The following is a 27,122-nucleotide window of genomic DNA, read 5'->3' as shown; positions in this document are numbered from 1 at the left end:
CGGTCAAGGCACGTATGAGAAAGCAATCAATGAACAATTAAGATGTTGCAATTCGCAACAAAAAACTAATGATTGATGCTCTCATCTCTCCGTTCTTGTCTGTCTGTCCCTGTCTAGCTCTCTCTCTGACTCTCTGTCTCTCTAATGAAAAACAAAAACAAAAAACCCAAAACAAAACAAAAAAATAAATTAGTGTTTGCAGCATAGCTTCAATTCCTTAAGTGGAAGATATTTCAATCTTAAATGTCTTTTTAACTATTCTGCAGATCAATTCTTTCTTAGCTCTCTGTATTACTGAAGATAACAGTTTTACAGTTTGTTTCATGTTAAAATGTAGTTCTTTTCATTAGTAATTCTTTGGAGGTGCCAGGAACCTAACGAGGGCCATTATCTCCAATTTTCCCTTTTTTATCCTTCACTTCTTTTTTCCTGCATATTATTAAATCTAAAGGGGGTAGAATGAAAAGTGGAGTTTGAGAAAACGCAGCTATTTATTGTTTGTAGGGGAGGTCCAGGATAAAGTCTCTTGACAAGGAATCCATCATAAATGTAAATATATGGTGAAGCTCTGAGAATTCTTACTTTGCAAGGGTATTGTAAGAACTCATGGTTTTCCTTCTTCCCCCATCTTCATTCTTTTTGTTATTTATTTATTTATTTCAGAAAGAGAGAAAGAGCTGGTGGGAGACAGCAGTTTGTTGTTCTGGTTATTAATGCATTCATTGGTTGATTCTTGTATGTGCCCCAACCGAGGATCGGACCCGCAACCTTGGTGACACTGTAACCAACTGGGCAGCCTGGCCAGGGCTTCAACTAAGTTTTTTTAAAAATGTATGTTGCCTAAGCTGAGTTTTATTTTTCTTTTTCTTACTCAGGCCCAGATTGCCTTTCTTCAGGGGGAAAGGAAAGGTCAAGAAAATTTGAAGAAGGATCTTGTGAGGAGGATCAAAATGTTGGAGTATGCACTTAAACAGGAAAGGTAATTCTGTAAAATGGAAGATAGTCTTCCCTTAAATATTGGAATAATTTTTCTGTCATTCCTAAAACAAACCCAAATTTTCATACTTGTGGATTCAGGAAATAGCATCTGTAATAAACATTTATAAATGGTTATAATATGTTAATTTTATTAACATTTAATAATGACCAATAAACTGATTTAAGAATTTTTAGCAACATTTTTTCATACTCTGTTCTTGAGAAATAAGTACTTTTTGAACTATTAATATCCATTTCTTTCTTTTTCTTTTTTTTACAGAGACAGAGAGAGAGGGACAGATAGGGACAGACAGACAGGAATGGAGAGAGATGAGAAGCATCAATCGTCAGTTTTTTGTTGCGACACCTTAGTTCATTGATTGCTTTCTCATGTGTGCCTTGACTGTGGGCCTTCAGCAGACCGATGAACCCCTTGCTAGAGCCAGCGACCTTGGGTCCAAGCTGGTGAGCTTTACTCAAACCAGATGAGCCCGCACTCAAGCTAGCGACCTCAGGGTCTTGGACCTGGGACCGCCGCATCCCAGTCCGATGCTCTAGCCACTGCGCCACCACCTGGTCAGGCAATATATCCATTTCTTTATGGATTGAAAATAGCTTTTGAGTGTAAAGAGAATTTCTATAATACAACCCTTTCCATATTATCTAGTATTAGTCGATTTGTTACATTTTCTTTGAGAAGAAATTGCGCTGACAGACTAAGTATGTTGAGAATCTCTTTAAAGACTTTTTTTGTATTTTGTTCCTTTGCTATTAGCTATTTATATGTCTCCAGAAGCAAATCTTACCTTTCTAGTTTGCTAGTGTCTGAGATATTCAAGTAACTAAACTTGGGTCATAAGTCAAGCATAGTAGGTCCTAGTTGAGAGTTTTGACAATTTTCAGATTAATGAGGGCTACTTGCTTTCATGTATGATAGCTTTTGGATTTTTTTTTTTTTTAAGATTTTATTTATTCATTTTAGAGAAGGAGGGAGAGAGAGGAGGGAGAGGAGCAGGAAGCATCAACTCCCATATGTGCCTTGACTGGGCAAGCCCAGCATTTCGAACTGGCGACCTCAGTGTTCCAGGTTGATGCTTTATCCACTGTGCCACCACAAGTCAGGCAGCTTTTGGATTTTTATGTGTATGTCAGCAGTATGAAATAGGTCTTTGTTTTGAGTACTTAATAGATGATATTGAAATTCTCTATTTTACTTTATTTTTGGTGATCACATGCTTTTCTTATTATTTTGAAGTTGATGAATAAGCTGTTTGTAAAACTACCATAAAATAACATTTAGCTGATATTTATGAATATCAAGAAATAGATAAAACTTTATTAGAATGTGTGTTCACCTTCAAGTGGCATCTTTAAATGGTACAAGAGATTGAAAACAGGTCGGCAGGCCCTGTCCGGTTGGCTCAGTGGTAGAGCGTTGGCCTGGTGCGCAGGAGGCCCGGGTTCGATTCCCGGGCAGGGCACACAGGAGAAGCGCCCATCTGCTTCTCCACCCCTCCCCTTCTCCTTCCTCTCTGTCTCTCTCTTTCCCTCCCACAGCCAAGACTCCATTGGAGCAAAGTTGGCCCGGGCGCAGAGGATGGCTCCATGGCCTCTGCCTTAGGCGCTAGAATGGCTCTGGTTGCAACAGAGCAACACCCCAGATAGGCAGAGGATCGCCCCCTAGAGGGCTTGCCGGGTGGATCCCTGTCGGGCGCATGCCGGAGTCTGTCTGACTGCCTCCCCGTTTCCAACTTCAGAAAAATACAAAAAAAAAAAAAGAAAACAGGTTGGCTTCCTAGTGAAAAATAGGTGGTTCTTTTCTTTGAGAAGTTAATTGAAATCGCTACTGGGGAGATGGGGAAACAAAAACTATACTTTTAAAAGGAGTGAGTGGGGCCTGACCAAGCGGTGGTGCAGTGGATAGAGCGTCGGACTGGGATGCGAAGGACCCAGGTTCAAGACTACGAGGTCACCAGCTTGAGCTTAGGCTCACTTGGTTTGAGCAAAAAGCTCACCAGCTTGGACCCAAGGTTGCTGGCTTGAGCAAGGGGTTACCCGGTCTGCTGTAGCGCCACGGTCAAGGCATATATGATGATAAAGCAATCAATGAACAACTAAAGTGCCACAACGAAAAACTGATGATTAATGCTTCTCATCTCTCTTTGTTCCTGTCTGTCTGTCCCTATCTATCCCTCTCTCTCTCTCTCTGTCTCTGTAAAAAAATAAAATAAAAAAATATATAAAAAATAAATAAAAGGAGTGAGTGGGGATATTTGAGATTTTAAGCTATCCAAATTATAGGCATGAGTGAAAAGAGAGAGCAATATTAAAATGGCAACTATTTATTAACTAATAATATGTACCAAGCCCTGAGATTTAAAAACTAACTGGCCAGATAGAGTTGTAGAGTTAGGTAGAGCTGTGCTTCAGATCTCTTAGGTTTACCTGATTTGGAAGTCTATACTCTTTTTTTTTTTTTGTATTTTTCTGAAGCTGGAAACGGGGATAGACAGACAGACTCCCGCATGCGCCCAACCGGGATCCACCCGGCACGCCCACCAGGGGGTGACGCTCTGCCCACTAGGGGGCAATGCTCTGCCCCTCCGGGGCGTCGCTTTGTCGCGACCAGAGCCACTCTAGCGCCTGGGGCAGAGGCCAAGGAGCCATCCCCAGTGCCCGGGCCATCTTTACTCCAATGGAGCCTCGCTGAGGGAGGGGAAGAGAGAGACAGAGAAGAAGGAGAGGGGGAGGGATGGAGAAGCAGATGGGCGCATCTCCTGTGTGCCCTGGCTGGGAATCGAACCCGGGACTTCTGCACGCCAGGCCGACGCTCTACCACCGAGCCAACCGGCCAGGGCCAGAAGTCTATACTCTTTAGTAGTACATTATGGTACCTCATAAGATGAAGAATTGAAATATACAAATACTACAGTAACCAAGAATATTGTGTGTGTGTGTGTGTATGTATGTGTTTGTCTCCCTTCTCATTAAATATACTAATCTTTGCATCCAACTTAAGCTCTGTGCTGGAGCTGAATATAAACATAGGTCAGAGTCCTTGCCTTTATGGGCTTAGAGTAGCAGGAAACAGACTTGGAAACCACAGAGTGCAGTGCAGTCTGATAGGTGCTATGGGAGAAGTCTGTACAGGGTATAGTAGGATCTGAAGAGAGGAAAGGAGTGGTTATTTCTGTCTGGAATATGAAAGTAGAGAGGATGGTGTAATTAGAGGGGATGAGACTTGAACATCACCATAAATAATAATATGTTTGCCATATAGGCAAGGTTCAGGATATACCATATTTCCAAATGTATAAGATGCAACTTAATTTTGGGACCCGATATTTGAAAAATGTGTATTACATAAAGATATTGAACTCAAGTTTTATTCATCATAAAATTCATACAACTCCTCATCACTGTCAAAACTCCCATTCATTAGCTTGTCCTCATCTGTGTCTGATGACAGATCACTGTCTTCATATATTGCCTCGTCCTCAGTTCCATCCATGGCATTTGAAATGCCACAACCACTGTATAAGACACACCCAGTTTTTAGATTACAAATTTTTCAAAAAAGGGTGTGTCTTATACATGGGGGAATATGGTATTTGCCATGGAATAAAGCAGTTTGGTGTGTTCAGAGATTTGTAATGACTGTGTACTGGAGGGAAGGATGTTAATTGTGCTTTGGTGAGCAATCATGGAGAGCCTAACTAAGGAATTGAAACTTTTATCTTGCACATAATAGGGAATATTAAATTTTTAAAAAAATTTCTAAAATCTCAAACTAATACAAGTTGCAAGACTTATATACCATTTACCCAGATTCATCAATTTGACTACATTTTTCTATATTAACCTTTTTAAAAAATATTTATTGATTTTTAGAGAGAGGGGAGAGAGAGAGAGAGAGAGAGAGAGAGAAGGGGGAGGAGCAGGAAGCTTCAACTCCCATATGTGCCTTGACCAGGCAAGCCCAGGGTTTCGAACCGGCAACATCAGTGTTCCAGGTCGACACTTTATCCCACTGCACCACCACAGGTCAGGCATATATATTAACTTTCATTATGCATACTATAGCTTATTTTTTTCTGAATTATTTGCTATTTAGTTGCAGACATTATGTCCCTTCTCCCCTAGATTCCTCTTTGTATGTTTTTTTTTTTTTTTTTGTATTTTTCTGAAGTGAGAAGTGGGGAGGCAGAGAGACAGATTCCCACATGTGCCCGACCAGGATCCACCCAGCAAGCCCACTAGGGGGCGATTCTCTGCCCATCTGGGGCGTTGTTCCGTTGCAACTGGAGCCATTCAAGTGCCTGAGGTGGAGGCCATGGAGCCATCCTTAGTGCCTGGGACAACTTTGCTCCAATGGAGCCTCGCTGCGGGAGGGGAAGAGAGAGATAGAGAGAAAGGAGAGGAGCAAGAGGAGAGAAGCAGATGGGCGCTTTTCCTGTGTGCCCTGGCCAGGAATTGAACCCAAGACTTCCACACACCAGTCTGATGCTCTACCACTGAGCCAACTGGCCAGGGCCAGTTATTTAATTAATTAATTAATTTTCTTTTTTGTATTTCTCTGAAGTTGGAAATGGGGAGGCAGTCAGACAGCCTCCCACATGCACCCGACCGGGATCTACCTGGCCCGCCCACCAGGGGGCGATGCTCTGCCCATCTTGGGGCGTCACTCTGCCTCAATCAGAGCCATTCTAGCGCCTGAGGCAGAGGCCACAGAGCCATCCCCAGTGCCCGGGCCATCTTTGCTCCAATGGAGCCTCGGCTGCGGGAGGGGAAAAGAGAGAGAGGAAGGAGGGGGGAGGGGTGGAGAAGCAGATGGGCGCTTCTCCTGTGTGCCCTGGCCAGGAATCAAACCCAGGACTCCTGCACGCCAGGCCGACGCTGTACCACTGAGCCAACCTGCCAGGGCCTATTTTATTTTATTTTTAAAATTTTTTTTATTTACTGATTTCAGAAAATAAGGGAGAGAGAGACAGGAACATTGATCTGTTCCTGTATGTGCCCTGATTGGAGATCAAACGGGCAACCTCTGTGCCTTTGGATGATGTACAGGGTATAGATGCTCTAACCAACTGAGCTATCCAGTCAGAGCTGTGTATATTTTCTAAGAGCAAGGATATTCCATTGTATAATTATAGTTTATTATCAAATTAAGGAAATTGAATGTTATATAGTTCCATTATCTAACATAGCCTATATTCATATGTTCAGTGATGATCTTTGTAGCATTTTTTTTTCCACCAAATGTCCCAATAATGATCTTACATAGCTTTCTTTTCCTGGTCCAAGATCTGGTCTAGGAATACATATTGCATTTAGTTGTCATGCAATTAAAAGGTTTTAATCATGGAATAATGTGAAATAAATTTTAGATATAGATCATCCTGATCTTAATGTGGGGCATGGACTGAAAAATTCTGTTAATACAGGCAGGAAGATTTTAGAGTCTAGGATGAGAAATGATAGCATAGGAGCTGCAGGAATAGAGGAAGCATCAGCTATGAAACATTTTAAATAAAATTGATACAGTTTGGAAGATGATTGGGTGTAGGGAATGAGGAAGAAAGACAACTCAAGAATGATTCCTAGGTTTCTGGCATAAAGTATGAGTTTTTGAAGTTATTAAAAGAATTAACGATAATTAAGAATAAAAGAAAGGATAGGAATGAAGGGTATAAAAGCAAATATGGGAGGGGACTCAGAACTAGAGATGTAGATATCAATATTGTTGGTAAAATTATAGTTGAGACAAGAAGAGCAAATATTGTGGGAAGAGAGGAGAACCACCAGGGACCACAGGAAATAGAAATGTTTGAAGGCAGAGGAAGAAGAGCCAACGAAAGAGTGAGTAGTTGGGAGAAGCAAGGAAAGAGCAGTATATGGGGAACAAGCTAAAGAAAGTGGGAGTTTGACAATTGCAGGTGCCAGACAGACTCCAAGTAAATTGAATACTGAAAATAGTCATTTGGATTTGTCAATAGGAGCTGTTGGGATCCTTGCCAGAACAGCTTTCGTAAGGTAGCAGGAACATAAACCAGATCCACAGGGATTCCAGGATGAGAAGGATAAAGTGGAGACAGATATAGTCACTTATTTTTTAAGTAGTTTGACTCTGGAGAACAGAAGAGATAAAGAACTGGCCTGATTTAGAGAAGAGTTTTGTTTTGTTTTTTAAACTAATGGGATTCTCTTGGAGAAGAGTCTCTGATTTTGTATATTTAAAAAAAAAAAGATTTTTAAAAAGATTTTGTTGGCCCTGGCTGGTTGGCTCAGTGGTGGAGCGTTGGCCTGGCATGCAGGAGTCCCGGGTTCGATTCCCGGCCAGGGCACACAGGAGAAGCATCCATCTGCTTCTCCACCCCTCCCCCTCTCCTCTGTCTTTCTCTTCCCCTCCCGCAGCCAAGGCTCCATTGGAGAAAGATGGCCCGGGCGCTGAGGATGGCTCTGTGGCCTCTGCCTCGGGCGCTAGAGTGGCTCTGGTTGCAACAGAGCGGAGCCCCAGGTGGGCAGAGCATCGCCCCCTGGTGGGCATGCCGGGTGGATCCCGGTCAGGCACATGCGGGAGTCTGACTGCCTCCCCGTTTCCAACTTCAGGGAAAAAAAAAAAAAAAAAAGATTTTGTTTATTTATCTTGGAGAAGGGAGTAGGGGGTTGGGGAGCAGGAAGCATCAACTCCCATATGTGCTTTGACCAGACAAGCCTGAGGTTTTGAACTGGTGACCTCAGCATTCCAGTTGCTGCTTTACTGTGCCACCACAGGTCAGGTTTATTGTACCTTTTTGAAGTTCATATGAATGATTTGAAATCATTCTAAATGTAATGGCACTATTAAAGTGTGATAAATTAAGTAATACAAAAACATTTCTTTGAGAATTAGAGCTCTTTAACATCTCCATATTTATTGGACTCATTTTCTAAAACAGATGCTGTATTCCTGCTTAAAAATATCTGACTGATTTCAGAATTCTTCTTAGTAAAACCTTTTACCTTCAGGCCCCTTGCTAGTCCTGTACATACACATACAAACATGGTGCACACACACAGGTCAGCTGTTTTTTAATTCTATGTTTTTTTACACTGAGGAATTTTAAGATGTTTCTTCTGACAGAAATGCTCTCTACATCAGTTCATTTGTTTGATTAGGAAACTAATGGTGTTTTGAGTTTATCTAAAATCTTAATGTGTTACCTTCCTTTTGGTAGGTCTCTGACACCACCTTTGACAGAATGAGATAATTCTTTATCTGAGTTCCTGTAATAGTTGATATAACTCTTAGCTCTTATCCTACATTGTGCTATAATTATTAATTTACATTTCTGTCTCTTAGGCATCTCCGTGCCTCCACCTTTATAACTGATTACCAGTTGCAGGTTATTTCCAGCAGCTAGGACAGTGCTTGGCATGTCATAAGAATTCAATATGTTGGATTTAATCAGATTATTTTTAAGGGAACACAATTTGTAAACACAGCAGTTCTTTACTTATTTTGTATCTTTTACTTTTTTATGAGGCATTAGTTTATAGTGTTTTATTACTTTTGTTACATATGGGGTGGGTCAAAAGCAGATTTACAGTTGTTTGCATGGAAAATAATACAGTAATTAATAAATATAATAAACTCTGTTTTGCTTACTCACAACTCTAAACCTACTTTTGCCCCACGTAGAATATTTTCTATTCCATTTTTTGTAACTCTTGCAGTTTTTCCTAAGACCACTAGAATGCACTATAATGAGGTATTTTGTGTTTAAAAATGTTTTTCTTTATATGTATATAACAAAAATATGTAAATTAACTCTATAAAATTTTATTGCTATTTCTACTCTGTCCTCAAGCTAGTTACTTTCCATTGCTTTTTTGACTTTGAAGAGGTGTTGCTACTTTGAGTCAACTTAATAGCTATAAATTTTACCCTCTTATAATCAATATTATTACAAATGCATTGAGACCAACTAGGGAATCTTTAGTATGGTGATGCAATCTTTGATTAAACAAAGCATTAGGAATAGGGAAAAAACATTCTAAATAATTCAGGACAAAATACTTACTAAAATTTTTTTTAAAGAAATATTACACATATGGCTAATTAGCCAGATAGTACGAAGTAGCCTCCTTGTGCATCGTTCACTGCTTTGCCTTACCTAAGGAAATTTTTTTAACTGATGTCTTATGTATCATGTGTCCTTACAGAAATGTACAATGCATATGAAATTGTTGAACAGATAAAATATATTATGTTCACTTTGTTAAAAATGGTGCTGTCCACGTGGGAACCCGTCGCCCAGGTGATACTCATGTGTTGGGGGCAGGTTGTGGGCAGGCAGGATATAGCCTGGGGCTTGGTTTTAGGACTAAGCCTTTCCCACCCTTTTTGATGTGGGGTGGACTTTGTATCAGATACTTCCCTATTTTGTATATTAGATTAAAGGTTTTGATTTCTGCACTATAAAGTGGGGCAGACCGGGAGCTTGCTCTCTTGGTTCGATTATCATTAGAGCAGAGAGCAGAGAAAGGCCACGTGGAAGAGAGGAGAGGCAGCCAAGATGGTGGAGTGCTAAAGGAGAAGCCAGTCAGTGCAGAGTTTGTGCAGAGAGAAGGAGATGGGGAACAAAGGAGAATGAGGCTGGTGAGGTAGAAACCTTTGATTCTAGGAATCTCAGATAAGTCAGTAGCTTTGTGAGCACTGAATGAGTGGGTTTTGGAGCCCAGTGTGTGTTTTTACGTGCCCACCCCGTGCAAGCTAGGATGAAAGATAATGGCCCACCAGTTCTTGGCTCTGTTGTTTCATTACTGTCTGTCCGAATGCAGTGTGAACCTGCATGGGCTGGGCGGTTGTAGTCATGGCCGCGGCAACTGGCTTTACAGAAATATATATGGCATATGTAACATAGTATTTTGTACTTTGTTTTTTTATTTAAGCTTAGAGATCAATTCATATTAGCAAACATTTTTTTATTTTTAATAGGCATATATTATTACAAAACATTATATAAATATATATATGCAAAATATAAAGACTAATATATAAAATATGGATGTGCCTACCACCTACCCTAAGAAGTAGAACATCAGCTGTCTGTAATTTTTATACGTTTCTTAAGAGCCCCCTCTATACAAAACATTGAATTTTCTGTTATAATTGCAAAATAATATGAAGAATTCTAGTACTTCATACATTTGAGTAAATTTTGATTGTCTTTATACTTTTCTTGAAATATAAAACCTTTATAGCAAGTGCTCAATTAGTTTATATAAGGATAAACTTAACATTAAAAAATAACTTTAAAATTTGGCTATGTTACCTTTTCATTACCTCTTTATTACTTAGGTTTTCAAATTATAGTTATTATTATCCTAATCTCATTATATTGAATATTTATTGTAAATGGCCTCACTATTTTGGGAAAAAAAACAAGTCAAAATATACAAATACATTAAGTTAGTATGGCCATTTTTAGTAAAGCTTAGAATTGCTTACCTTATCTAGATTATTTTTCTGGTCTCAGATGGTTAAATCTGAGAAGGTTAAGTCAGATTAACCAGAAATAATAACATTTGTATAGCTTTTAAAAGGATATAGACAAGAATTCCTGTTCACAGTTCTTCCTGAGTTCTTTTTGAAAAAGCAAAGGATAATTTGACTAGTAAAAAAATTATTCCTGATGGAACATCTTACTCAACATTCATGATTTGGGCTGGTTCCCCTTCCCTCCTTTGGATTGTTCAGTATAATGCATACTTGGTAAATCATAATTGCCTGACAAGGCACAAAGTATTACAGATGATTTTTTCTTTTAAAAAACCTCAATTTTGAGAAAGGTTGGTCTTTTACGAGTTTATTTTAAAATCCAAACTTATCTAGTTTTTTGTTTGTTATTATTTTTTACAAAGACAGAGTCAGAGAGAGGGATAGATAGGGACAGACAGAAATGGAGAGAGATGAGAAGCATCAATCATCAGTTACTCATTGTGACACCTTAGTTGTTCATTGATTGCTTTCTCGTATGTGCCTTGACCGTGGACCTTCAGCAGACCAAGTAACCCCTTGCTCCAGCCAGCGACCTTGGGTCCAAGCTGGTGAGCTTTCCTCAAACCAGATGAGCCTGTGTTCAAGCTGACGACCTCGGGGTCTCGAACCTGGGTCCTCCGCATCCCAGTCCTACGCTCTAACTGTAAGGTCGGTGGATAGAGGGATAGTCATGTGGAGAACTCAGACCCGCCCACTTTAGCTAGGACCGCCCACAATCAAGCCCGCCAAAGGAAGCTTCCCAGGAACCATTTGGAAAGAAGTGATCGTCTGCCAGCCAGTGAAATTTCACCACGTCATAGTAGCTCCATTTCCCTAGAGGGACCCATTAAATATCTCCCACGCGGTTTAATCCGTGCAACTTCCCTGACCTCCATCTCTCCTCCATCTTTCTTTCCTCGGGGCCAGGGAACCTTGCCGGGCAAGATGTGCGCTCTGTACTCAATAAAGCCGTTTACTTATTCCACACTTTGTGGCTCCGGCCCTCTTCCTTCCTTCTCAGCGGGAAAAAAATACCTTACACTAACCACTGCGCCACTGCCTGGTCAGGCTTTTCTACTGTTTTTGATAATGGAATTGTCCTATAGCACTCATCAAGAAAATGTAAATACAACAAAAACTAGGATGTTAATATGATTCATTAGTAGCTATAGAAAAAAGATGTATGTTTCCCAGTGTTAGTCCTTTATTTGTTATACTTGATCTTAGGCAAAAGACCAAGAAGCTGATAGTCCTTTGTTATAAATAGCACTTGATTGTATAACAACAAATTATAATGGTGAACACTTTTGTATTATGACTGACACCTTGGAAGGTTATGAGCCTTTGAAAGTTAGCCAGGACGACTGACTACTGATGATTATTCCTATTATATATCTAAAGTTTATTTAAATATGTTTTAAGATGGTTTGTATTTTCTCATTTCTTTGTTAGAGCCAAATACCACAAGTTGAAATATGGGACAGAATTGAATCAGGGAGATATGAAGCCTCCAAGCTATGATTCTGGTAAGCTAATTTTAAAGGAAGTTCAAGTGATTAAAAAGAAGTTAATATCTAGTATTTTGTAGCAACAATATTTATAATTGCAAGTGAATTTCTTGTTATTTGCATATTAGTTATTTTTTCTGACCTACTTATCTTTTGGCACTAATCACACAGTGTTATGTAGATCATTTCCCATCACCTTCCTTCCCTTATCCCCTACCCCTGTCTTTAGTTCCTCATTTTCTGCTTATGTTCTGCACTTACTGGAAGGATCAGAGTTCATGGGTAACTTGCACTAACAACCGATTCTTGCTGGGTCTCCCCAGTGTTAATGGGATCTTTGAGATATGCAGTACAAAGTACATCATGTTCTTGAAATCTTGAGAGAAAGAGGTAAGAGATTTTTTTTTTTAAGTACAGGGGAATTTCTTGTCCCATAAACCTAATCTCTCAGTTTCAGGTACAAAATGGTTTTGGACTTTCTGACCCACAGCAGGTTCTGTAACCAGATCATGTTTTAACAGCTGAAACATTATCTTTTGTTATTTCTCCTTTTTCCTTCTCCTACCTTGCTCTTCACCCCACCAAATAATACAAAAGTAGTACTTACTTATAAACAACCAGATATTAAGGAGTATAGATATAATTTACTTATTATTAGGTGAAAGGGGAAGTAAGAAAAGTTGTTCAAAAGTTATTGCCGTGTTTAGGTAAGTGTGTTTTTGACATAATTTCTGGTTAAATTTTTGGATCAAATATCTGAAGATACCAACTATTATTTATATCATTCACTGAAATAGCTGCCCTATACTAGGGGCTTTACGTATATTAACTGTAATTCTTAAGAGAGTTACTTAATAAAGACAGTATCATCCTCATTTTATCTATGTAAAATTTAAATTTAGAGAAGTGGAGAAATTTGCCCAAGGTCAGACAATTATTAATGGGAATATGGATCTGAGCCCAGGTTAGTCTGACTCCAAAATTCATATTTGTTGGTTAAATAAGTTTGTAAATATGATATACATTGGGTGTGGGGGACAGGCTGTAAGGTCCCCAAACTTTTTACACAGGGGGCCAGTTCACTGTCCCTCAGACCGTTGGAGGGCCGCCACATACAGTGCTCCTCTCACTGACCATGAAAGAGATGCCCCTTCTGGGAGTGCGGCGGGGTGGAGGCCGGATAAATGGCCTCAGGGGGCCACATGTGGCCCGCGGGCCCCTAGTTTGGGGACGCCTGGCCTAAGGCTTAGTTTTAAGACTAAGCCTTTCCCACCCTAAGTGACTTTGTATCAGAGACTTCCTTGTTTGTATATTGGATTAAAGGTTTTGATTTCTACACTATAAAATGGGGCAGAGGAGCCCATGCTGGAAGAGAGCAGAGAAAGGCCACGTGGAGGAGAGGAGAAGCAGCCATGATGGCGGAGTGCTGAAAGAGAAGCCAGTTAGTGCAGAGTTTGTGCAGAGAGAAGGAGATGGGGAACAGAGGTGAATAAGGCTGGTTAGGTAGACGCCTTTGATTCTAGGAAACTTGGATAAGTCAGTGGCTTTGGGAACTCCGAATGGAAAGGGAAGTGTTTTCCCACTGTGTGTATTTCTTGCCCGCTGAGTACAAGCTAGGATTAAAGGTAATGGCCCACCAGTTCTTGGCTTTGTTGTTCCATTACCGACTGTCCAAATCAAATGCGAACCTGCACAGGCCACCCGCGGCTACTGTCTTTACAATATTCTTCCCATTTTACCACACTGCTTCTCTATTTGACAGTGTATAAAAGAACTTTACAAAGTAAGTTCTAAGTGTGCTGCTGATTTTATATATAGTTCAGTTCATTATAGTAATGTTATTAACATGCTTCCACAGTTGAATATTGAATACCTGATCATTGGCAAATTTTTTTTTAATTGTTCTTTTAACTATCTCTTTTTTTTAAAACTTGAAATGGACTTAAATTTTTAAAAAGGCAAAAGCATATTTTCTTTTATATCCTGGCTACTTGTTAAAGGCTGTCCTAAAATTAAAGTCTATTGCCCAATTCAAAGGAGTGATTTTAATCAGTAATTTTACATTTAAAATTTATCTTCTAATTTTTAGATATCAGTTTAGAAGTATAAAGACCTAATTGCAATACACACAAAATAAGTAAACAATATGGTTTGGTGGTAAAAGTTTGGGCTTTAAAATCAGACACATGTAAGTTTGGCTCTGCCCTAACATTTGAAATGCCCAATATATGATCTAATTTCTCTGAGGTTGCTCTGTTCCTTATCAGTAACCTGGGAAAAACTGGAATTAATTCCTAACTCTTAGGTTTATTTTCTTAGTGTACAGTACCTAGTTAATACCTGGCATCATTCCATCTGTTGATCTTTCAGACTACCTATTTATTTTACAAATATTAAATATGTGATACTTGTCAGACCCAGCACCATATTTTGTGAATAAGATGATAATGCCCTATTGGATTTTTTTTTAATTGAACTGCGTATATTTAATTTTATTCCTGTTGTAGTCAAGAGATACTTCACTTCCCTTGTAGTGAAGAATTGGCCCCCTTAGAAAATGATACACCATGCTAATTTCAGAAGATGAAATTTCAATCCCTATAAATGCAAAGAAGGAGGCATTTCATAGTTGAGTGTGGTTAGTTGTCTGACAAAGTTTCCAGTTAAGCATTCCTTCAAAAGAGTATGAAATTGAAGACAATCGCAACAATTTGGTCATGTTTTCATAATTCTTCAGTGGGGTACTTTTTTTCCTGTGAACTAAATTCTCAACAAATCAAAATAAACAAGGAAGAAACTCTTTTTTTTTTTTTATTGTATTTATTTTTAATGGGGTGACATCAGTAAATCAAGATACATATATTCAAAGATAATATGTCCAGGTTATCTTAAAGTTCAATTATGTTGCATACCCATCACCCAAAGTCAGATTGTCCTGTCACCCTCTATCTAGTTCTCTTTGTGCCCCTCCCCCTCCCCCTTCCCTCTCCCTCTCTCCCCTCCCCCCATAACCACCACACTCTTATCAATGTCTCTTGGTCTCACTTTTATGTCCCATCTACGTATGGAAAAATGCAGTTCCTGGTTTTTTCTGATTTACTTATTTCACTCCGTATAATGTTGTCAAGATCCCACCATTTTGCTATAAATGATCCGATGTCATCATTTCTTATGGCTGAGTAGTATTCCATAGTGTATATGTGCCACATCTTCTTTATCCAGTCATCTATTGATGGGCTTTTTGGTTGTTTCCATGTCCTGGCCGCTGTGAACAATGCTGCAATGAACATGGGGCTGCATGTGTCTTTACAAGTCAATGTTTCTGAGTTTTTGGGGTATATACCCAGTAGAGGGATTGCTGGGTCATAAGGTAGTTCTATTTTCAGTTTTTTTTTGAGGAACCACCATACTTTCTTCCATAATGGTTGTACTACTTTACATTCCCACCAACAGTGGATGAGGGTTCCTTTTTCTCTACAACCTCTCCAACATTTGCTATTACCTGTCTTGTTAATAATAGCTAGTCTAACAGGTGTGAGGTGGTATCTCATTGCAGTTTTGATTTGCATTTCTCTAATAACTAAAGAAGATGAGCATCTTTTCATATATCTGTTGGCCATTTGTATTTCTTCCTGGGAGAAGTGTCTGTTCATATCCTCTTCCCATTTTTTTATTGGATTGTTTGTTTTATGAGTTCTTTGTATATTTTGGATATTAGGCCCTTATCTGAGCAGGTGTTTAAAAATATCATTTCCCAATTAGTTGGCTGTCTGTTTATCTTGTTATCAATTTCTCTTGCTGAACAAAAACTTCTTAGTCTGATGTAGTCCCATTCATTAATTTTTGCCTTCACTTCTCTTGCCTGTGGAGTCAAATTCATAAAATGCTCTTTAAAACCCAGGTCCATGAGTTTGGTACCTATGTCTTCTTCTATGTACTTTATTGTTTCAGGTCTTATGTTTAGATCTTTGGTCCATTTTGAGTTAATTTTAGTACAGGGGGACAAACTGTAGTCCAGCTTCATTCTTTTGCATGTGGCTTTCCAGTTTTCCCAGCACCATTTGTTGAAGAGGCTTTCTTTTCTCCATTTTGTGTTGTTGGCCCCTTTATCAAAAATTATTTGACTATATATATGTGGTTTTATTTCTGGGCTTTCTATTCTGTTCCATTGGTCTGAGTGTCTATTTTTCTGCCAATACCATGCTGTTTTGATTGTCGTGGCCCTATAATACAGTTTGAAGTCAGGTATTGTAATGCCCCCAGCTTCATTCCTTTTCTTTAGGATTGCTTTGGCTATTCGGGGCTTTTTATAGTTCCATATAAATCTGATTATTTTTTGCTCCATTTCTTTAAAAAATGTCATTGGAATTTTGATGGGAATTGCATTAAATTTGTATATAGCTTTGGGTAATATGGCCATCTTGATTATATTTATTCTACCTAACCAAGAACAAGGTATATTCTACAAGGAAGAAACTCTTAATCAATGAGAAAAACAAAAGAAGCTGCCTCACGAGGGTATCTGAGAATTTGTGCCTACATTTGGTTCACCAAATTATCTCTCACAAAGTTTTTGGTTGAGGGCTGACTGTGCACTTGACACTCTGCTAAGAGGCTCTTTCTTTAGAAAGCTGCACTCGAATTAAAAGATGTATTTGTGCACAAAGCCTGATAAGTTTACATATGGAAATCTCTGTGTGAGAGTGTGTGTGAGCGCACGTGTGTGTACACACCCACACTCAGTCACAAACAAAGCAGCCTATATTTCAAAGCTGAATTCTTAAGCAATTTAGGGAGCTTCGAGAACAGTAACTCATAAAAAAGTCATACTGAAAACGCTGTGAAGATTCTTGGCTGGTTCACAAAAAAGAAGTTTTGTGCTGTTGGTAGGACCTCAGGTTTAATGGTGGAAAGTCTTAATTAACCAATGGCACAATTTCCTCCAAGAATGGCCTCTAAGACTATGCTGGACCAGAAGCACTGCCGTGCAGTGCAGAAGTTTATGCTTCTGCCTGTTGGATTTTTACAGGGAAAAGAAAAAATTGACTGCAGTAAAATGCTATGTGTGATGGGGAAGGTAATAGGTTTTGTGTAACAGCACAGTCATAGGGAATCAAATCTAGTCTTAAGTGGTCAAGGAAGGCTTATTGCAGGAAGTGATGTTTAAAGTTGACACCTGAAGGACAAGTAAGAGTTAGGGGAAGTGAACTATTTGTTAGGTGAAGGGTGGGAGAAAGGCCAAGTATTAGCAATAAAACTTCAGAGGTAAGAATATGGCATATTTGAGAAATGAAATAACTGGCTGGTATTGAGAGGGAGGGATGAGTGTTTATAGAAGCAGCTAGAGAGTTAGCCAGGAGAACAGATGGTAAATATGTTACAAGGTCTTGTAAAATATGTTAAGAAGTTTGCACTTTATCATTCGAGTTATGAGAAGGCATTCAAAGGACTAAATGAGGACTCTTGTGATCAAATTTGCTCCTTTTTTTCTGGAAAATGGATTAGAGAATAGCAAAATTGGAAATGGGAAGACTGGGTAGTGGACTGTTAACAGCCGTCTGGGTAGATGTGGAAGGTTACCTTGATTAGGGTACTAACGACGGCACTGAGGAGAAGTGGGTATGTTCAGGAGATATTTAGGAAGTAAATCTGTAGGAATTAATTCTTGTTTAGATGTAGTGGATGAAAAAAAGGAGCATCAAAGATGACTCTTACATTTCCAGTTTAAAGAACTAGACTAGAAGCAGGTCTGGAAGATGGTGGGTTCACTTCTGGCTTTACTTGTTAGGCAAACAAGTCAACATGGCTAGTAGACAGGTGAGTGGGTTTGGAACTCAGGCCGGGGCGATGGGTTTGAAATGCATATTCGAGAGGCAGCACCATATAGTGCTGATGGCAGTCAAGGCCATTGGAGTTGAAAGCTCACCTAGGGAGCTTATCAGAGTGAGAAGAGAACCTAAAATGGAACCCTGAGGGATGATGACTTTTAAAAACTGGGTTGAAAAGTAGAAACCTGAAATGGAATCTCATAAGGGTTGTCTTAATGGTAGGTGGGAACTAATGGAAACCAAAAAAGAGACAGTTTTCAGAAGTAAGGTCCCTTTAGAATTACTGATGAATTTCCAGAGCTTAGGGATTTAGTGACAAACAGGTCACTGAGAACTTTATTTTTATTTTTTTTGTATTTTTCTGAAGCTGGAAACGGGGAGAGACAGTCAGACAGACTCCCGCATGCGCCCGACCGGGATCCACCCGGCACGCCCACCAGGGGCGACGCTCTGCCCACCAGGGGGCGATGCTCTGCCCCTCTGGGGCATTGCTCTGCCGCGACCAGAGCCACTCTAGCCCGGGCCATCTTTGCTTCAATGGAGCCTTGGCTGTGGGAGGGGAAGAGAGAGACAGAGAGGAAGGGGGGGGGTGGAGAAGCAAATGGGCACTTCTCCTATGTGCCCTGGCCAGAAATCGAACCCGGGTCCCCCGCACGCCAGGCTGACGCTCTACCACTGAGCCAACCGGCCAGGGCCACTGAGAACTTTATTGCAAGCAGTTTTAGGAGAGAGATGAGGATAGAAACATAGACATGAGTGGAAAGTGAAGACTGAGGGAACTTTCAGGAGCATAGGTTGTGGAGGTGAAAGAGGGATTAGGAGGCAATAGCTGAGAAGACGGAAGAGGTCAAGGAAGTGTGCATGTGCGCATGGCGCATGTGTGATGCGTTTCTTAGAGGAGGAACACATAAAAGGGAGAAAGTAGAGATATGCAAAATAGGAAGGGATCTGAAGAAGTGATAGAAATTGGATTCTGAACATAGCCAGAGAATGGTAGGAGGAGTGTGTCTTTTGTTGTTACCAAGAGAGAATATAGGAAGTTAGGTGATAGATTTGGAGGTTTGAGTTTCAGTTTGGTGGTGGGTATTTAATATGATAGCTTTATGTATGAGACAGGATTATCTGCTAAGAGTGCACAAGAGATAAAAAAAATGTAGAGAAGGTTTATAATAAATGAACAGGAGAGCAAACTGACTAAGAAATGGTAGCATTCAGAAAAGCTAAGGGTCTGGTTGATGTGTGTAACCATGAATTTGTATAGGAGCACTGATCTGTACACTTGTTAAATGGAGAGAAAATAGTTAATAGTTGAATTCATTGAATTTATGGAGAAACAAGGGAACAAGAAAATTGAGAACATTGGTAAAAGAATAAAGTGATAGATTGTGAGTTAAAACTCCAGAGGAGAGGAAGTGAAGACAAAAGGAGCCTAAATGGGCAAGAATAAGGATAAGGGAATAGGCTATGATCTAGAGCAGGTCAGGAAATTTTTTCTGAGGCCAGATAGTACTATTTGGGTTTTGTAAACCATACATTTGCTGTTGCAGCTACTCTGCTGTCGTAACATGAAAGCATCTACAATATATAAATGAATGAGTGTGGCAGGCCAGATTTGGCCCACGTGCTATAATTCGCTGGCCTCTGGTAAAAAAAATCCCAGCTAAATCAAAGAAATAGTGAATTGGGAGTCTTGAACTTGAAGGATATGCTCAGAAAGTGAGTTTGCATTTGTGTCAGTTCTTCATCATGACAAGGTCTAGGGTCTGACAGCTAGAGAGGGTGGGAAGTGGATCACCCACATGAATATTAACTGCATTGAAGCATGGGAGCCCGGCTCAGAGCATTTAGGATCTTTTTCTCTTTCTTTCTTTTTTTTTTTTTTTTTTTTTGTGTGTGACAGAGACAGAGAGAGGGACAGATAGGGACAGACAGACAGGAAGGAAGAGAGAGATGAGAAGAAGCAATTCTTTGTTGCAGCTCCTTAGTCTCCTTAGTTGTTCATTGATTGCCTTCTCATGTGTGCCTTGATGGAGGGCTCTGCAGCAGAGCGAGTGGCGAGTGACCCCTTGCTGAAGCCAGTGACCTTAGGCTTCAAGCCAGTGACCTCTTTGGGATCAAGCCAGTGACCTCTTTGGGCTCAAGCCAGTGACCATGGGTCATGTGTATGACCCCACACTCAAGCCGGCAACCCCGCGCTAAAGCCAGATGAGCCTGCCCTCAAGCTGACGACCTCGGAGTTTTGAGCCTAGGACCTTCATGCCCCAATCCAACCCTCTATCCACGGCACTACCACCTGTTCAGGCTTAAAATTTTTCTCTTTATCTTTAATTTGTTTTAATCAATTTTATTTGATGTGGTTTGGGCCCCCACCCCCAATCTCTTGTGCTTGAGGTTTGGGATTTGTCAAGTTTTTGGATCTATGAGTTCATAGTTTTCATGAAATTTGGCACTTTTCAGCCATTCTTTCTTCTGGCATGGTTTTGTTCCCCCTCCTTATGCTGTGATCTGGAAAATCTGTCTAGGCCAGTGGTTCTCAAAGTGTACGACAGGGCGCACTGGTGCACCCTAGAAGATTTCCAGGTGTGCCCTATGGTATTCCAGAGAAATATGTGCCTGTTGGGGACCATAAAACCAACAGGGTTTTTGGAATTTAGATTTTGGGGGGACAGAGGTGTGGGAAGTTGGCTGTAAGCTGACAGTCTGCCCAACCCCCCACCTCACTTGCCTGATTAGGTTGCAAAAGGCTGTTAAGCTGTGGTGCTGGATTGTTTACACTACCCCCCATGTTCCCCGCAAAGACTGGAGGCAAGTTTCTTCTATCCTTTGTTTGGTGTAAATTAAGAGTAAAAAGAGAAGAATTTTTCAGTGTATTGATGAGGAAATGAGAGTTTGCCTTTCAAATATATGCCCAAACATTGAAGAAATCGCTAGGACATATCAGGCTCATGTTTCTCATAAACACAAGAATGAAAAAACTTAACACATTCGCCCCGGGACCTGCCAAATTTACTAAATCTTACTAAGAATATATCTATATATATATATAAAAAATAACATTTTTGTCATTTAAAAATTTTTTAACCCTTCTTTTTTACAAATTCTAAAAAGCATAACTCAAAAAAAAGTAACATAAAAATGCATTTTAATGTCAGAATAAATTTTTTTATTATTATTATTTTTTTTGTATTTTTCTGAAGCTGGAAACGGGGAGAGACAGTCAGACAGACTCCCGCATGCGCCTGACTGGGATCCACCCGGCACGCCCACCAGGGGGCGACGCTCTGCCCACCAGGGTCGATGCTCTGCCCCTCCGGGGCGTTGCTCTGTTGCGACCAGAGCCACTCTAGTGCCTGGGGCAGAGGCTGAGGAGCCATCCCCAGCGCCCGGGCCATCTTTGCTCCAATGGAGCCTTGCTGCAGGAAGGGAAGAGAGAGACAGAGAGGAAGGAGAGGGGGAGGGGTGGAGAAGCAGATTGGCGCTTCTCCTGTGTGCCCTGGCCGGAAATTGAACCCGGGACTTCTGCACGCCAGGCTGACGCTCTACCACTGAGCCAACCGGCCAGGGCAGAATAAATTTTGTTGTATTTTGTTTAATTACCATAAAAGCACGCTTGGACTTTATATATTTTTCCTTTAATATTTGACTTAATTATTATAACATATTTCTCAGAAATTTGTATATAGTGCGCCTACAATTATTTGTAGGATTTTAAATGCGCCCCTACTTCAAAAAGTTTGAGAACCACTGCTCTAGGCAGTAAACTGGAACAATTACAGGGCTCACCTGTTTTCCTCGCTATCACCAGGCATCTCTCAGGGATCACTCTCCTTTGTTGTGTGCTGTCAAGTGTCTTACCATTGTTTCATCTATTTGTTTTATACCTGTTTTAAGCAGGAGGGTAAATTGAATCCTTGTTACTTCAACTTAACTTGAGGTATCAAATACTTTTAATATTACCAAGATAAATAACTCTTATCCACTTTAAATCCTCACTTTTGTATAATGTCACTTTTTAACTTGATAAGGTAAAAATGACTCTGATAGTGGATGACTACTTACTCTTGAGAGGACTGTGAGGTGAGATAAGGAAGTGTGGGGAAAATCAAGTCCACATGTGCAAGGGGTTTTTTACTTTCCTTTTCTTTAAACCTCAGACTTTTTTTGGTTGATAATGTAAATGTCAAATATTACCCAAGGAGTCAGATTTTATCTCAGTATAGCAATATACTTTTTTAAATAAGAGTTTGAGGATATAGTCTGATTTGGTTTATTTTATTTTTTATTAAGGTTTAATTTCCATATAATAAAATTCACCTTTTTAGTATTTTCACAAAAACATCCAGTTTTGTTACTACTACCCTTTTTTAAAAAATCAACCCCTCCTTTTCCAGTCTAATCTGGCAACCATTAATCTGTTTTCTGTTTCTGTAGTTACGCTTTTTTCCAATAAGTATATGAATTCCAGACTCATACAGAATGTAGCCTTCTGATTCTAGCTCCTCTCACTTGGCATAATGCATTTGAAATTCATATGGGTCTGTATCTGGATTTTATTTCTTGCTCCTATTAAGTAGTATTCCATTGACTGGCTGTATCACATCACTAGCTGCCAGAGTAGGCAGAGGAGTTAAGTATATCGGAGGATGGTATAAGAAGGATTTAGGCCTTTTCTGATGGGAAATTAGATGACCTCAGAAGTTCTTTAACATCTAAATTTTCAGTTTTTTGAAATGTCAGTTTAAATGTTTTTAGTTGGCAAGTACAGGTGACTGACTTGACTTAAGAAGGGGACATACTGGAACATGCTGTGTTAAATACACAGTTCCTGAATTTATGGGTCGTGGAATGAGATATATCATTTTTCCTTAGTACTGAGACCTTTGTTTTTGCCTTTTTTAAAAAAAAGAAAGTATACCCTCTGAGGTTATTCCAAAGCAATTTTCCTTTATAAGTTAACAATCCCCCGACCCGTCCTCCATCTACTCTGCTGCTGTTTCTTTGGTGTATCCAGAGCGTTGTCTAGTTATTTTAGGGAAAAAATGAAAGTGCCAGATCTAATTTTTTCACTTACACATTTCTTTAATTTCTTACCATTGTAGAGGTAGCATGTGGAGGAAAATAGATGAGCTTTGGAGTTGACATGACTTCAAAACTTGTAACTATTTCTAACTTAGAAAACTTATAATTAAGCTGTAAAACTCATATTTCTCATCTTTAAAATGAGGCTAGTAATAACACCTGTCTTTTGAGTTTTAAAGATTAAAAGAGAAAATGTATACATTTTTAACACGTCTGTAACACAGTAAATGTGTGATATCAGACATCATAAAACAAATATTTCCAGTCTTGTATCTTCACTTGAATATATAAATAACCCTATAAAGATCACAGTTTCTTATAGTTTGATCAAGGACTGATGAAGAGTGTGAAATTTTTGTATTTTTAAAGTATAGCCATAGTGTAGTTTGGAAATTCTTTAGTCCAGACTTAGAAGACTTTTTATTTTACCACCTTCTTGAAAGTATTCAGCTTCTACCAAATGATGAACTTAAAGCTTTAAAAGGCCTATGAGATTTTCATTCAAAGAACATTTTAAAAAGAATACTCGGTTTTCACTTATTTTTATTTTTGAAATTTAATTTATTGATTTTAGAGAGGAAGGGGGGGGAGAGAGAGAAATATCAATTTGTTGTTCTACTTATTTATGCATTCATTGGTTGATTCTTATATGTGCCCTGACCAAGGATCAAACCCTCAACCTTGACATATTGGGATGATACTGTAAACAACTGAGCCATCCAGCCAGGTCCTGAGGTTTTCATTTAATAACTAGTGAAGGAAACAGGTGTGGATGGACACTATTTCCTATCTAATCTTTAATCAAACTAGCTCTTTTAAAAACCATTATTCCTGGGTATTTTGTTCTAATTCTGATTTGGTGCTTAATAATGCTTTTATTGGACTCTTATTGTGTGACTTGATTTGGATAGGTCTTCATCCTGGAGGAAAATTCTCAGGCTGCCTAAAGATTTTGAAAATGTCTCTATTGTAGTTCTATAACTCTGAGGAGAATCAAGTAACAATAATGAATTTGGTGTTTTGTTATGGAAATTTGACTTAAAAACAATTTACATTGTCCTAAAACATATCTTACTGTGCAGTTTTACATATTCTTAATCTTATAAAATTTTGGGTATATTTTTTATGAATTGAGATCTTTTAATGTATGTAACAAGTCATTTTATTATGATTTAATGTTTTCTAGATGAAGGTAATGAAACAGAAGTGCAGCCACAGCAAAACAGCCAATTAATGTGGAAACAGGGTCGGCAACTGCTCAGACAGTAAGTAACCCATGGTCAGACTAGAGAGGACAAGCATGTATTTTTAGGAGATTATTTTTGTTTTGTATTTTCAAGTCAGAATAATTTATCTCATGTTATTATACTGTTGCTGTGAAAAAGCTGAATTGAATTTCTTTTTCTTTTCATATTAACTTTTTCCCCTTATAGATTTTATTTTTTATTAAATATTAGTAAGAATTTCCCCCAAAATTCTTTTCATAATTTTAGCTTCATCACAAAGAGTACAGTTCTAAGCTTCTAGATTTTATTATACACTTAAATTTATAGTGTAAATAATTCTGTACTCTTAAAATTACTCTTCTGTTTGCATATTTTATACATGAAGATATAAACTTTAATATAAGCATAATCAGTCTTTTTTTTTGTTTTCTTTTTGTGACAGAGAGAGGGACAGATAGGGACAGACAGGAAGGGAGAGAGATGAGAAGTATCAGTTCTTTGTTGCGGCACCTTAGTTGTTCATTGATTGCCTTCTCATATGTGCCTTGACCAGGGGGCTACAGCAAACTGAGTGACCCCTTGCTTGAGCCAGCAACCTTGGGCTTAAGCTGGTGAGCCTTGCTCAAACCAGATGAGCCCGCACTCAAGCTGGCGACCTCAGGGTCTCAAACCTGGGTCTTCCGCATCCCAGGCCCATGCTCTATTCACTTCGCCAGCACCTGGTCAGGTTAATCAGTATTGATATGTAAATTTTGTGTTTTTCAATTTTTAATTTAACAGTTTTTTGGTTTTCCCAAATTTGCAAATATTGCACTAATGTATACTTTCACCTATAAAATGGGTATTTGAGACTACACAGAGGTAAGAAAGCTGGATTGAGGTTCAGATGTCGGGGTGGGCAAGACCAACTGACCAGCTCAGTGCCTGGTCCTTACATACCATGTTTGAAACTGGTATTCAGGTTGGTGCCTTAGTAAAACGAACTTTGCTGACTGTTTTGGACCTTTGGGGTTGTTTGTGAGTAATCTGTGATTTCCAAAATGATGCATGCCAGTCATTCCTTTTGATGATGGAAAGAGAAGATTAAATGTAGCCTCATATCTATTTTTTATTTTCTTGAAGTTAGAAGAAAGTGAGATTTCACTAATATATAATAAGTGGGTTTTCACTAGTGCCCTTACTTTGGTCTTGAATATGATTTATGCATTTTCCTTTTTAAATAAATACATGTTATTAATCTGCTGAAGTTATTATAGTGAGCAATCCAAGAGATATTTTCAAAAACTTTAAAAGACTGAAGTTTTAGCAGCAAATGAGGAAGTAACTATTTCATAAAGCCAGCTTATCTATGGAAAACAAAATTTTTGAAAGTTATTTGTAATGTGATTTTGTTGCCAAAGTGAAGCATATATCAAATTTTACTTGTTATTAATGAACAAACAATATTTGCTATTAGTTTTCAAGAACAACTAATTAAATTTATGAAAGTTAAAAATTTATAATCCCAAGTTTAACTAAGCCCTTTCTATAAATATTGACTAGCATTGAAAAATGAGTATCTCGATTTAATAGAATACACTTAATCCATTTCGGTCACATATGTTTGTGAGATATCTTTTAGCTATCAAAAATATTAATACCAGATCTTAAATTGACCTTAGACTGGTTATCTTATCCATCTTTATTTTCTTTTTCATTCCTTAGACTGATACTTGCTTGTAAGTTAATGCCTGACATTTGTCTGTCATGTTTATTAACACTGTTATTAGTGACATTTGCCTTTTTCACGTTCTTGCCACTCCCACTTTTGGTCTTTTTTTGGTAATTTTTTTTGTTAGTAGATATTGAGTACCTTCTATATGCCAGGTACTATACTAAGTATGTCTTTTTTAGGGGAAGAAAGCTGAAGTTCAGGAAAATTAAAAGTAACACAGGAAGAAAGTAGTAGAAATGGGCTTTAGTTCTATTTCTAAATACAAAGCCTGTTCCCCTATACACCCAGGCATTCCATATCTCACAATTGAATTGTGGTCTACTTTTTTGCATTTTACAGTTTCCCAGGTTAAAACTTCTTTTCTGTAGAGGTGACTCTTTGGAATATATTGACTTCTTGTATGTCATGGAGGAAACTGTATATACTAGAAATATTCTCTTTAGATCACAGTTGATTCAATGATATTTAACATCAGAAATGTAAAAGGACTACTGGTTATAATACCTACTATTATAAAATAGTAATTCAGAAGAATCTGAGAGTGAGTTTACTCAATCCTGTGTAGAAGAATGAATGTGCTATTAGGTATATTAAGGAACAACTTCTTCTTATGATAAATATAATGAATGGTGTATTGTATAGTTCTTTGATTTTTCTCAGTGACCAGAGAGACTGGTACTGCAAGAGGCAGCTCCATCTGCAGCTGGAAGATTATTTATTAGCAAGTCATACTAGCATAGTACTATACTGTTAAGTCTTATTCAGGCAGTGAATTTAAAGACATACTTTTATTGTAGAATGTTGATCCAGTATGGCTGAATTGTAAGAATTCTCTTCTTACACAGGTATCTACAGGAGGTGGGTTACACAGACACTATTCTAGATGTGAAATCTAAACGAGTGCGAGCTTTGTTGGGCTTTTCAAGTGATGTCACTGACAGGGAAGATGACAGAAATCAAGACTCAGTTATAAATGGGACAGATGGTGAAGTTAAAGATACAGCAATGATTGGGTAAGTATTTTGTATGGGAAGTGTTTTAGCTATTAGTTTTTATTAAATATATTTGGTTTATGTGTGATACTTATGATACTTGCACTCTTAGATACTTCTACAGAAATAATTATGTTTAATTAAAAATTTATTTGGTATAAGATAACAGTGATTAGAGTTATTTATAATTATTTTAAGCATATTTTTGCTTAAGATATTTGCTTGAAATTTATGTAGTTAATGCAGATTTTAATATATTGAAGCTTAGTCACTA

General features: G+C 38.7%; 1 protein-coding gene across 2 annotated transcripts in view; it reads left to right on the top strand.

Annotated features, from left to right (window-relative positions):
* Positions 1 to 27,122, top strand: part of STRN (striatin) — a 111,557-nt gene that overhangs the window by 29,864 nt on the left and 54,571 nt on the right. For both annotated transcript variants that reach the window (XM_066266900.1, XM_066266899.1), the window contains exons 2-5: positions 876 to 979; positions 11,954 to 12,027; positions 24,103 to 24,181; positions 26,702 to 26,869. In XM_066266900.1, coding sequence (XP_066122997.1) covers positions 876 to 979; positions 11,954 to 12,027; positions 24,103 to 24,181; positions 26,702 to 26,869 — 425 coding nt within the window. The remainder of the gene's footprint in view (positions 1 to 875; positions 980 to 11,953; positions 12,028 to 24,102; positions 24,182 to 26,701; positions 26,870 to 27,122) is intronic.

This window comes from Saccopteryx bilineata, chromosome 3 (assembly GCF_036850765.1).
Source record: "Saccopteryx bilineata isolate mSacBil1 chromosome 3, mSacBil1_pri_phased_curated, whole genome shotgun sequence".
NCBI lineage: Eukaryota > Metazoa > Chordata > Mammalia > Chiroptera > Emballonuridae > Saccopteryx > Saccopteryx bilineata.
The sequence above is the reverse complement of the archived record's forward strand: the minus strand, read 5'-3'. Positions and strand labels throughout refer to the sequence as shown.